The sequence below is a fragment of the Gobio gobio genome (genome assembly GCF_949357685.1).
Source record: "Gobio gobio genome assembly, chromosome: 20".
NCBI lineage: Eukaryota > Metazoa > Chordata > Actinopteri > Cypriniformes > Gobionidae > Gobio > Gobio gobio.
This window is the reverse complement of record NC_137113.1, coordinates 27247691-27259525: the sequence shown is the minus strand read 5'-3', so window position 1 is coordinate 27259525 and position 11835 is coordinate 27247691. Positions and strand designations below refer to the sequence as shown.

General features: G+C 38.7%; 1 protein-coding gene across 1 annotated transcript in view; it reads left to right on the top strand.

Moving 5' to 3' along the window:
* The first annotated feature begins 1097 nt into the window (after positions 1 to 1097).
* The window catches only part of trrap (transformation/transcription domain-associated protein), a 99522-nt gene continuing 88784 nt past the window's right edge, over positions 1098 to 11835 (top strand). The window contains exons 1-20 of the mRNA XM_079846123.1: positions 1098 to 1203; positions 1295 to 1344; positions 1429 to 1539; positions 1635 to 1739; positions 3041 to 3124; positions 3241 to 3297; positions 3381 to 3506; positions 4243 to 4320; positions 4831 to 4919; positions 5049 to 5145; positions 5247 to 5385; positions 5758 to 5836; positions 7735 to 7969; positions 8115 to 8445; positions 8591 to 8688; positions 8891 to 9079; positions 9201 to 9392; positions 10334 to 10499; positions 10796 to 11052; positions 11137 to 11337. Of these exons, the coding sequence (XP_079702249.1) occupies positions 1104 to 1203; positions 1295 to 1344; positions 1429 to 1539; positions 1635 to 1739; positions 3041 to 3124; positions 3241 to 3297; positions 3381 to 3506; positions 4243 to 4320; positions 4831 to 4919; positions 5049 to 5145; positions 5247 to 5385; positions 5758 to 5836; positions 7735 to 7969; positions 8115 to 8445; positions 8591 to 8688; positions 8891 to 9079; positions 9201 to 9392; positions 10334 to 10499; positions 10796 to 11052; positions 11137 to 11337 (2784 nt within the window). The 5' untranslated portion in view covers positions 1098 to 1103. The remainder of the gene's footprint in view (positions 1204 to 1294; positions 1345 to 1428; positions 1540 to 1634; positions 1740 to 3040; positions 3125 to 3240; positions 3298 to 3380; positions 3507 to 4242; positions 4321 to 4830; positions 4920 to 5048; positions 5146 to 5246; positions 5386 to 5757; positions 5837 to 7734; positions 7970 to 8114; positions 8446 to 8590; positions 8689 to 8890; positions 9080 to 9200; positions 9393 to 10333; positions 10500 to 10795; positions 11053 to 11136; positions 11338 to 11835) is intronic.

Below are 11835 nucleotides of genomic sequence, written 5' to 3'. Positions count from 1 at the left end.
CAGGATAAGATGTTGTTGTTTTTTTAGATTATTCTTGTTGTTTGCTTATAACAGTTGTTATAAATACAATGTCAAGTCATGTTGCTTGTTTATGTAGGGCTGTAAACAACAGATTGCTTCAAAACAGCCTTACAGTAATAAACAGGAAAAACCGTCAATGTTGCAAAATTCTTCCGTTATGAAACAATTTTAATTATAAAGCTGCTCTACAGAAGACACTATAGTGTTATTATTCAGCTCAAACTCGTCTTCATTTGTTGATATTTCTGAATCATCAGTGAAATTACTGTTGTAGTGTAGACCAGGGGATTTTAATCTTATGGACCCATAAACATGATCATCCTTGTGCAAGGGACCATGCTAAAATTAAAAAAAAATTATAATTATACCCAATTTTTACTGTTTTATTTGTTCTACTCACTGTACTGTTGGATGTGTTTATTTAAATTAAATTAGTGTTACTTTATATTACCATATGTAAGATTTTTGGATAAAATATCCAAAAACCACTAGAACAATGTTATATATTTTGTTGACTTGAGTTCTTACATTATCCCAAATGTTTCCAACATCTAGAAAAATCAGCTATTTTAACCAGTGTTACGGACCGTGTCTTTGCGTGGCCTGTCAATGATGTCGTATCCACGCTGCCCTTTCCTTCCTTAGAAACCATGGAAACACCAAAGACGCTTTAATATATTACCTGTTTTGTTAGACAGGCGGGCAACTGTTTGGATACCTTTATTTTGTTAGACAGGCGAGCAACTGTTTGGAGACCTTTATTGACAGAAAACTAATCATTGTTATAGTCTTATTGTTTGAATCTCTCATTTTCATCTTGATTTACTTGTATGTTTGTACCATGCCTCTCAAAGCGGCATCCATGAACGCGATTTCTGTACATGAATTTGGTACCACTGCATTTGTTGAGTACTGATATTGTACTATAGTATATTTATTGTCCTTCATTTTGCAAGGTTGCATAGTAAAATTGACCGTTCCTCTTGTTTATTCTCCTAAAGATGACATGAATTTCTACTGAGACGAGCGCAGACACTAGTCTGCCCCTATTCAGCGCAATCCTGTCTGTCCCGGCCGCCACCATGTCTTTTGTCCCCACCCCGAGCCCCACCGTGGTGGACCAGACCACCCTCATGAAGAAATACCTGCAGTTTGTGGCGGCACTCACTGACAACAACACGCGTTAGTCTATTTCCTTCTGCTTCACTTGTTACTATGTTGTCTCTGTGTTGTCTCTGCTTACTGATGTGTTTTTCCTTCATTTAAACATCAGCGGATGAAACCAAACTGAAAATGATGCAGGAAGTCAGTGAGAATTTTGAGGTAAGCTCTTATATTTTGCTTATGAAAAGCTGAAATCAAAGCTGCTTTCTCGTAGTAATTGATGGTTACTTTCTTCCTCCTCAGAATGTCACATCCTCACCACAGTATTCTACTTTTTTGGAGCACATCATCCCTCGTTTCTTAACGTTTCTGCAGGATGGAGAAGTGCAATTCCTTCAGGAGAAACCAACACAGGTGTGTTTAAAAAAAAATAATAATTATATTGCTCCAGTCATTAAGGCCTCATTCCTGACATTTAAATAAACTTGGTGTGTCTGTGACTCTTATAGCAATTAAGGAAACTCGTCCTGGAGATCATCCACCGGATCCCAACTAATGAACATCTGCGGCCCCATGCCAAAAACATCCTCTCTGTCATGTTCCGCTTCCTTGAGGTCAGCTTTCTTTACCTGAATTCCACTTCGTCTGATGTAAAGAGAAACTGTAATATTTTCATTTTACAAAGCATTTTATTGAACAAATGTTTGTAAATGCAATTTTGGGACAGCATTTTTGTTCTGTTTTTACATAAACATGGTCAGCAGAGACACAATGATGAGAGCGATGTGCTTTAGTCCGCGGCATGGTACTGTGTGTGTGTGTGTGTGTGTGTGTGTGTGTGTGTGTATGTGAGAGAGTACCAGTAAGCCTGGGCGCTGAAAGCAAAACTGATAAGATCTGAGTGTCCAAATGCTGAACTGTGTAGATTGACAATATTATAGTATAGCCTGATGCTATTGATCAGGGGTGTCCGATCCTGATCCTGGAGGGCCACTGTCCTGCAAAGTTTAGCTTCAACCTCAATTAAACACACCTGAACCAGCTTATCAAGGTCTTATTAGGCATACTAGAAACTTCCAGACAGGTGTTGAGGAAGTAAGAGCTAGGACAGTGGCCCTCCAGGACCGAGTTTGGACACCCCTGCTATAGATAGATATATGCATATAACATTTTGTCAACTTTTAGAATACTCTAGCATATATAGACTACAGTTCAGTTTCGGGTCAGTAATATATATTTTTTTGAAAGGAATTAATACTTCTATTCAACAAGGATGCATTCAATTGATAGGGTCATTACAGACTTGCACTGTTTATATTTATTATTCCAAATAAATGCATTTGAACTTTTGATTAATCAAAGAATCTTGAAAAAAAAATCAGTTTTTCCATAATTAAGCATTCTAAAAATTTTCTAATATGATCAGAAATCATGTGACAGGCTAAAGACTGGAGTAATTATGCTGAAAATTCAGCTTTGACATCACAGGAATAAATAACATTTTAAAATGCATGAAAATAGAATACAGTTCTTTAAATTGTAATATTTTACAATATTCATGTTTTACTGTATTGTTGATTTAAATAAAAGTGACTCCTTTCAACAACAAAAAATACTGACCCAAACTTTTGAACGGTATTTTAGATGGTCTCAAAGCTTTTATACATGGACTAAAAGCCACAATACTGAATTTTTTTATTTTATAAGTCTTTAAAGGCTAATTACTTTAAAGAGTATTCTAATAGATGATTTATTTAATTCATTTAGCAGACACTTTTGTCTAAGTTTACTTAAAAATGAATCTGTGGACATAATTAATTTTACATTTCTTTACAATGTATCATGTGTTTTTTTTAATATAAATAATGGTTCTGACTGGATTGCTTCTGAATTGCTTCTGTGTTTTATCATTTAGATTGAAAGTGAAGAGAATGTGCTCATTTGTTTACGCATCATCATTGAACTGCATAAACAGTTTCGCCCACCAATCTCTCAAGAGGTAAAATGCAGCCTTCGTTCTGGTGCTCTGGGATGTTGACTAGCATTTGCATTTCCTGTGTTTCAATAAATAGTTTCAAATATTATTCAATAACATCTTCCTGTCAACTCTTACAGATTCATCATTTCTTGGACTTTGTGAAGCAAATTTACAAAGAACTGCCAAAAGTTGTGGTAAGCTGTTAGCCAGAGTTGGATTTGTAGTATTTGTTTGTGTTAAAGTATCTGTTTTCTGAACCTGTCTCTTTGTCTGTCAGACAAGGTATTTTGAGAATCCTCAGGTTATTGCAGAAAACACAGTGCCTTCTCCAGAAATGGTGGGCATGATCACCTCAGTATTGGTGAAGACCGCACCGGAGCGTGAGGACAGCGAGACCCGGACGGTCAGTACACATGCTCTGTAACTGCACAATCCTCCTCATCTAAATAGTTTTGACAAATATGATCAGCAGAGACACAATGATGTGAGCGATGTGCTTTAGTCCAGAGAATGGTACTGTGTGTGTGTGTGTGTGTGTGTGTGTGTGTGAGTGTGAGAAACTGTAAAGTACCAATAAGCCTGGGCGCTGAAAGTAAAACTGATAAGATCTGAGTGTCCAAATGCTGATCTGTGTGGATTTTGACTTGATCACTAATGCGCACTGATGAATACTGATATCAAAAAATTGGATCCGACAGTCTGAATTTAGCCAAAGACACTACACATTCAATGTTGTCACATGCGTTTGTGCATTCAGTCACACAATGTTTTGAACCCTGATTGCACATGTATTTTTTCCCACCACTTTAGCCATCATGTGTAAACTTTACATTCCTTGAGGATTCTAATGCAAATGACATCTTCTTTATGTAGAACACTAGGGGGCACCAAATTCCTGCTTAGAAACTTTGTGCAAAGAGGTGCTAAAATGCAGTTGCAATCCGGCTCTTCTGAAACAAACATTTTCTGTAAAGCTGCTTTGAAACAATATCTATTGTGAAAAGTACTATACAGATAAACCTGAATTGAATTGACTTTTACTATCAACAAAGACAGCTCCATATAGGTGCTAGAAGGTTTTATGTTGACACCTAGTGTAGTCTCTCACTGGCCTCATCCGTCTCCTCTGTGTCCTCCAGCATACCATAATCCCCCGGGGATCGCTGTCACTCAAAGTGTTGGCTGAGCTTCCCATCATCGTAGTCCTCATGTATCAGGTGAGAGCCCATAAAAACCAACCATCCTCTTTTAGACATTTGGCTCATTTATCAAAGGTGTTGTCAATCAAATGAAACTCATACTTTCTAGCTAAATCCATTGTTTACTTAAACCTGGCACGCTTATCGAAAGGGTTGTTGTGATTCTTTTTTTTGTGTGTCTTTGCCATAATGAGCTTTAATTGTAAAGAAAATAAATTGATGTTTGGAGCAAACACTGCTTTTGGTTTACTATTTCTGCATGTTGTTATTATACATTTGACCAGCAGGTTTATTTCAATTTTTTTGCCTATAATATAGCACCAACAAATATCCGGATCTTGCATGAAAAATTCCACAATATGATTTGTTTTTAAAATGCTAAGATGTATTGGTAGATCTATACAGGAATTTGCTGTTCTGTTTTGAGTGCATGAATCTTATAAAGTGTGTACATTTCAAGCAGGGGTCTGCTTTCTGTCTGTGGCCCACTGATACATTAATTGCTTTTCTGTTTGATGTCTTTCCTAGCTGTACAAACTGAACATTCACAATGTGGTGTCGGAGTTTGTGCCTCTTATCATGAACACCATCATGCTGCAGGTGTCTCCGCAGGCTCGGTCAGTGACCTCGCTCGTATCGTTCAGTGTGTGGTGTTACATCACTGTTAATGCACTGAAATGGATTTCATAGATGCAATTTAACACACCGTGACATTTAACGCTTTTTCTGGTTTCTATCCGTGACAGGCAACACAAGCTGTTCAACAAGGAGCTTTATGCAGATTTTATCGCAGCTCAGATCAAGACCTTGTCATTCCTCGCTTACATTATCCGGATCTACCAGGTAGTGTGGCTCCAGAAACCATAGCTTGACCACCTGTTAATTAAACTTTTCTCAACTTGAGATACTCAAACAGTGACTAATGTGAAATGTGTGTGTATCAGGACTTGGTTGGGAAGTACTCCCAGCAGATGGTGAAGGGGATGTTGCAGCTGCTGTCTAACTGCCCCCCTGAGACGGCTCACCTGCGGAAAGAGCTGCTGATCGCTGCCAAGCACATCCTCACCACAGATCTACGCAGCCGTGAGTCATCCACCGCTAAACACTTTGCAGATTGTTGGCAGATATTCCCAAATAAGATATGCAAAGCGTTCGCTATTGTAGGAGCGCTCGCATCTGGTGTTAATTACACCACTGAGCTTCATGGGGTACCACTTTGATATGTAACGGCTGCATTCTCTTTGAGCTTCACCCCTCAATCAATAGCATTTGAGAGAGGAATCTGATACACTCTTCTAAATCATTAATCCTGTAGAGAAGGTTAAATGAATCGATGAGAAACTCTCACTGTTGAGACCTGACATTGATGCATCTCTGGGTTCATGGGCCCTTGAGCCGTTTTGGTTGAGCTTCAGAGCCTGCGATGGCATCTGATAAAGTCTGTTTGTGTTGCAGAATTCATTCCATGCATGGACAAGCTTTTTGATGAGTCGATACTCATTGGCTCAGGATACACTGCGAGAGAGACACTAAGGTAAGAACACAGATTAACCCCCTCCAAACTTATATGGAGTTGTCCAATATAAGAAATCTGTGCAATTTGCAGGGCACACATTTAACTTCCAAATACTGTACTAAGGTGCCTACGTTGGCAGTGTTTCAAGGTATAATAGATTCTTGCATAAAACAGGCTCTTTTCTAAAGCCAAATTCTAAGGTAGGGTACATTCTGTGCTCTTCAGAGAAGACAATCCCAGAATGCAATTGAAACCACTTTCAACATAAAACAGCCCGGCACTTACAACAATAGGAGGATAAATCAATGAAGGAAAAACATGAATAAAATAATAATAGAAAATGCATGTGATTTTAGGCATCACAACATTATAAAATACAGTGTGAAAAGTGGATAATCATTTTTAACTGATATTACTTTTATTTTTTTACAGATTCACTTTAAGTACATTTTAGATGATGGCAAAGATATTTCTTAAAAAAGATTGTTTAATTAATAATGGCCAATATTTGTAAATGCTATGTATTTTACTTACTAGAGTATCACATTGTTAGCTTGAAAACATGCTCCAGTGAAATCTGTTGTGAGTTCTAAAAAGCACTATTTAAATGACTCATGTTTATACTGTATGGTTGCTTTGGTAGAGGATTGCAAGTCAAACACTTTTTTTTTCTCGGTTGGGTTGCTCTCTTAGAAGGTGGCTGCCTACATAAACAGCAAGGTAGGTGTTTTTTGGAAAGGAGCCATAAGTGTTCATTTTATTATAATTTCTTCAGTGTGGCTTGAGGCCACAATCCTTTTCCTCTCAAATTTCTTGAAAAAAAAAAGAAGGAAAGTTAGATTTCATCAAATGCAACATATCAGAATTGATAGTTAATGGTGCTTGACTGAGCTGAGATGCCCCACTGGGCAGAGGATCTCCAGGTGCCCATCTTCATGTGCCAGGCCGTCCTGGCATTGCACACTCTCTGTCTTCCTGCCCCAGATGTCATATGCCTGCCAACATCACCTCTCTCTCATCCACGGCTTCCATCAGCCTTCAGCGGGCAAATTTGGCAGTACTCACAATCTGTCAAAGCCATTAGTGTCGTTTATTCTGAAACTTTGCCTGAAATCCCCCAAGTATTGACCCAAGATATTATTATCAGCCAGGGTTGAGAGCTATTTGCTCTTTGAGGGTTGGTTTTGATCAATTTTAGGCTGGAGGTTCTACACCACAAGAGTAGAGATGTATGTACCAAGTCAATAGTAATATAAAATTACACTACCGTTCAAAAGTTTGAGGTCAGTACGATTTTTTTTTAAAAAGAAGCTAATGCTTATGTTCAGCAAGGACTCATTAAATCGATTAACAGTAAAGACATTTATAATGTTCCGAAAGATTCATATTTCAAATAAATGCTGAACTTTTTTTTTTATCAAAAGAAAAAAAAAATGGTTTCCACAAAAACCTTAAGCAGCTTCAAATTTAACTGTGATGACAGAGAAATATTTATTGAGCACCAAATCAGAATATTGGAATGATTTCTGAAAGTGACACTGAAAACCGGAGTAATGACTTTGGCTTTGACACCTCAAGAATAAATTGAATTTTATAAAAATATATTAAATAGAAAACAGTTATTTTAAATTGTTATTTCTCAATGTTACTGTTTTTATTGTATTTTCACCAAGCTTTGAGCTTTTGAATAGTAGTGTACATTTGTGAATATTCAAAAGCAGTTAAACATCCCTGTTTTAGCAAGGTATTCATGTAAACACAGTCCTAAGAACACAATGTTGAGGCCATCAATGAACATCAACATGGTATTGAAATTGCGATCGAAATTAACAATCATGAAATTGGTTTAAGCCTAACAGAAACCCTCTAGAATGCATAAATGCTGTTGTCTAACACTGAGTCTGTTGATGTTTCAGGCCCTTGGCATACAGCACACTAGCAGACCTAGTGCACCATGTTAGACAGAACCTCCCCTTGACAGACCTCTCCCTGGCGGTGCAACTGTTCGCTAAGAACATTGACGATGAGTCCCTTCCCAGCAGTATCCAGACCATGTCCTGTAAGCTGTTGCTAAACCTCGTAGACTGCATCCGATCCAAGAGTGAACAGGAGAATGGGAATGGCAGAGACATTCTCATGAGAATGCTGGAGGTGAGAGAGACCACATTAGCCCATGTAAACTATGTTGCGATCGTAATGACAATGGGCTACAAAATGCCACTGTCAGGCCATCTGTCAATGCATTTGTAAAGCACAAAATCATTGATCTGATATTCTATAATTTCTATATCCTCAGGTTTTTGTGTTGAAGTTTCACACCATTGCACGCTACCAACTGGTATCCATCTTTAAGAAGTGTAAGCCCCAATCAGAGATGGGTGTGGTAGACTCTGGGGCATTACCAGGAGTCCCAGCAACTCCTACTGTAGCTACACCAGCCTTACCTCCACCTGCACCCCCAACACCCGTCACCCCTGCACCACCCCCGGCCACTCCTTTTGATAGACCTGGTGAAAAGGAGGACAAACAGACCTTCCAGGTTTCCGACTGTCGCAGTCTGGTGAAGACCCTCGTATGTGGAGTGAAAACTATCACGTGGGGCATCACTTCTTGTAAAGCTCCTGGAGGTGAGATGGACGGACATTCTTGGCTTTAGTGATCTTTTTTTCCATCTTTGTAGGGCATCTCAGTCATTAAAGGGTTAGTTCTGCTCAGTATTTCCATTTGAAATAATTTGTTTTGGTATTTAATGTTGGTATTGTTGTATTTCAGAGGCTCAATTCATTCCCAACAAGCAACTCCAGCCCAAAGAGACACAGATCTACATCAAGCTGGTCAAATATGCCATGCAGGCCTTGGATATCTACCAGGTACGACCGTCCACTGATTGGTGCAGGTTATTACCACAGCAAAATCCTCAAACCTAAACTTTCTAATTGAATTGTAGAGGTGTGTCCAGTTATGTTGCCACATCTTAGAGCGTAATACAGTTGGTTTATTCAAGTACACATGATACAGAGAGCTGAAGTTTACAGCTTATCACAGAGCCAACCCCCTTTTGGCTAGGTACAGATTGCCGGCAATGGGCAGACATACATCCGTGTGGCTAACTGTCAGACGGTGCGGATGAAGGAAGAGAAGGAGGTTTTGGAGCACTTTGCAGGAGTCTTCACCATGATGAATCCTCTCACTTTCAAAGAGATCTTCCAGACGACTGTTCCATACATGGTTGAACGCATATCCAAGAACTATGCCCTACAGGTACTGGTGCTGCAGTTTTCATTCAGTGCAGAATTAAATTTGATAGTGACTTTTTAAGGCTTTTTCTTTCTGTAAAATTCATTGACCATTTATATGACATGGCTGTTCAATCTTTCAACAGATTGTGGCAAATTCTTTCCTGGCCAACCTAACCACCTCTGCACTGTTTGCCACCATCCTCGTGGAGTATCTGTTGGAGCGTCTGCCTGAGATGGGCTCTAACGTGGAGTTATCAAACCTCTATCTCAAACTCTTTAAACTGGTCTTTGGCTCGGTGTCTCTCTTCGCTGCTGAAAATGAGCAAATGCTCAAGGTGAGTGTTGTGTCTTGTGCTCATGCAGGTTTATAAAGTAAATTGTAGCCTCTTTTGTCTTTTAGTTGGCTAAGGTGCTTATTTAGATTGAGTAGGATTTAGTCATTTTTTCAGAGTGTTTAGATCGCTCACACATTCCAAGCTCTGATGACACGGTGCTGTCTAACGCCTCAGCGCCAGTAACCGTGCTGCATTAATTTTAATGCGTTCTGTCAGCTCCTCTGATGAGAAATGACACTTGTGCCTCAGATTGACAGGAAAGACCAAAGTGAAGGTCACTGTGAAATAGTGGAAGGGAAGAAGCTTCTGTATCTCACTTCCCATCAATCCTTTTGCCTGCTGAAATTATCATCTTATATTCAGTAACTGTTTTGAAATGGTCTATTTTTTTTAAGCTGGATGCAGTTTACTTTTCAACTATATTCTTTCACACACACATTTGTTTAACTATATTAGTGAGGGCATTGCATAGTCTTTGACATTGCATTTTATGTCAGGTTAATGATATTTTCTATTGCTAAACCCAACCCTTACCCCTAAATATAACCCTAACCGAAACATGTGCAACACACTACATTTACATTTACAATATAGCCTAGCCATCACAGGAATAAAAAAATTAAATATGAAAAGTTACTTTAAGTTGTATTGATATTTCACAGTATAATTTTAGGAATATTTTTGATCAAATAAATGAAGCCTTGTGAGCATGAGACTTTCAAAAACATTTAAATATTTTACCAACCCTTTTTGAATGGTAATGTAAGTGTCTGTCAAATCATATCATGTATAGTAAAAGATATCATTTTCACCAAATCGTCAAATGTATGCCAATTAATCAGTAAAGCATTTTTAATCACTCTTGCATACAATGACGATGACGTATAGAGTTTTTTAAAAAGTGTTTACTAAAGTATGTGTTGAATCTATTTTTTTCACAGCCTCACCTTCATAAAATAGTGAACAGTTCCATGGAGCTTGCTCAATCTGCCAAGGAGCCCTATAACTACTTCCTGTTGCTGAGAGCCCTGTTCCGCTCTATAGGGGGGGGTAGCCATGACCTCTTGTACCAGGAGTTTCTGCCTTTGCTGCCTAATTTGCTGCAAGGTAAGTGAGATCACTTACTGTAGTGTTTTTCATAACTGTAGTTCTCAACTGGTGGGTCATGGCCTTATTGAAAAGGTCATGGACAGTAGATAAAAAAAAACAGTGTTTAAATGCAAAAACAAAATAAAATATGAATATCATCTCTTCACATCTTACCAAAACTAGTTAAGAACCACTGGTTTAAAAAAAAAAAAATCAAAAACTGAAATATTTTTTTTTACTATGAAAAAACACTACATAAAACACTTAAACTAAATGACCACCCTGAGTATTGATTCTTTGTGGCATCTCTTTAGGTTTGAACATGTTGCAGAGTGGCCTCCATAAGCAGCACATGAAGGATCTGTTTGTTGAACTGTGCCTCACTGTCCCTGTGCGGCTGAGCTCTCTTCTGCCCTACCTGCCCATGCTCATGGACCCACTGGTGTCAGCACTCAACGGTTCCCAGACTCTTGTCAGCCAGGGCCTTCGCACACTGGAGCTCTGCGTGGACAACCTGCAGCCTGACTTCCTCTATGACCACATCCAGCCAGTCCGAGCCGAACTTATGCAGGTAAAACCTTTTGACCTGTCACTTTTGAACTGAGCATAGACCTGAGGGATAGTTCAAATGTTTTGTTAATGCCTTTATGGACAGGCATTGTGGAGAACGCTTCGTAACCCTGCGGAGACCATCTCCCATGTTGCTTACCGGGTGCTGGGCAAGTTTGGAGGAAGTAACCGGAAAATGCTGAAGGAGTCACAGAAGCTGCAGTATGTGGTGACTGAGGTTCAAGGCCCCAGCATCAAGGCAGAGTTCACCGACTGCAAAGCCTCCATTCAGCTGCCTATGGAAAAGGTGATGCTTTTATAATTTTCATAGGCATCTCATTGTGATGTCATTGCATCATAAATGTAGTACCTTGTAGGCACTCACAATACATAAAAATAAAATCAATATTGTGATATGGGTTAGTGTGATTTATGAAATTGCACAGGCTGCAATTTTTGAGTAAATAAATAGGCATCGGCTATTTGCCGCTAAGTGTATTTACGCTCAGTGAAAATAGCATATTTTCTTAGCGATAATTGCTATTTACACTAAGTGCAAATAACTGTAGATGCTATTTACTAAGTGAAATGGCATACTAAGTGGAAATAGTGATATATTCTATTTGCACCATATAAAAGGAGCAGTTCTTTGCCATATGTGTAAATGGTAATTGCGTGCAATTTATACTTTATTTTGACAGATACATACTATTCGCACCTCAGTATTGTTGTACATTAACAGGATGCAATAATACCATAGTTAAATTATTAAATGGATCCCGCCTTAATGGGACGATAAAAGCCC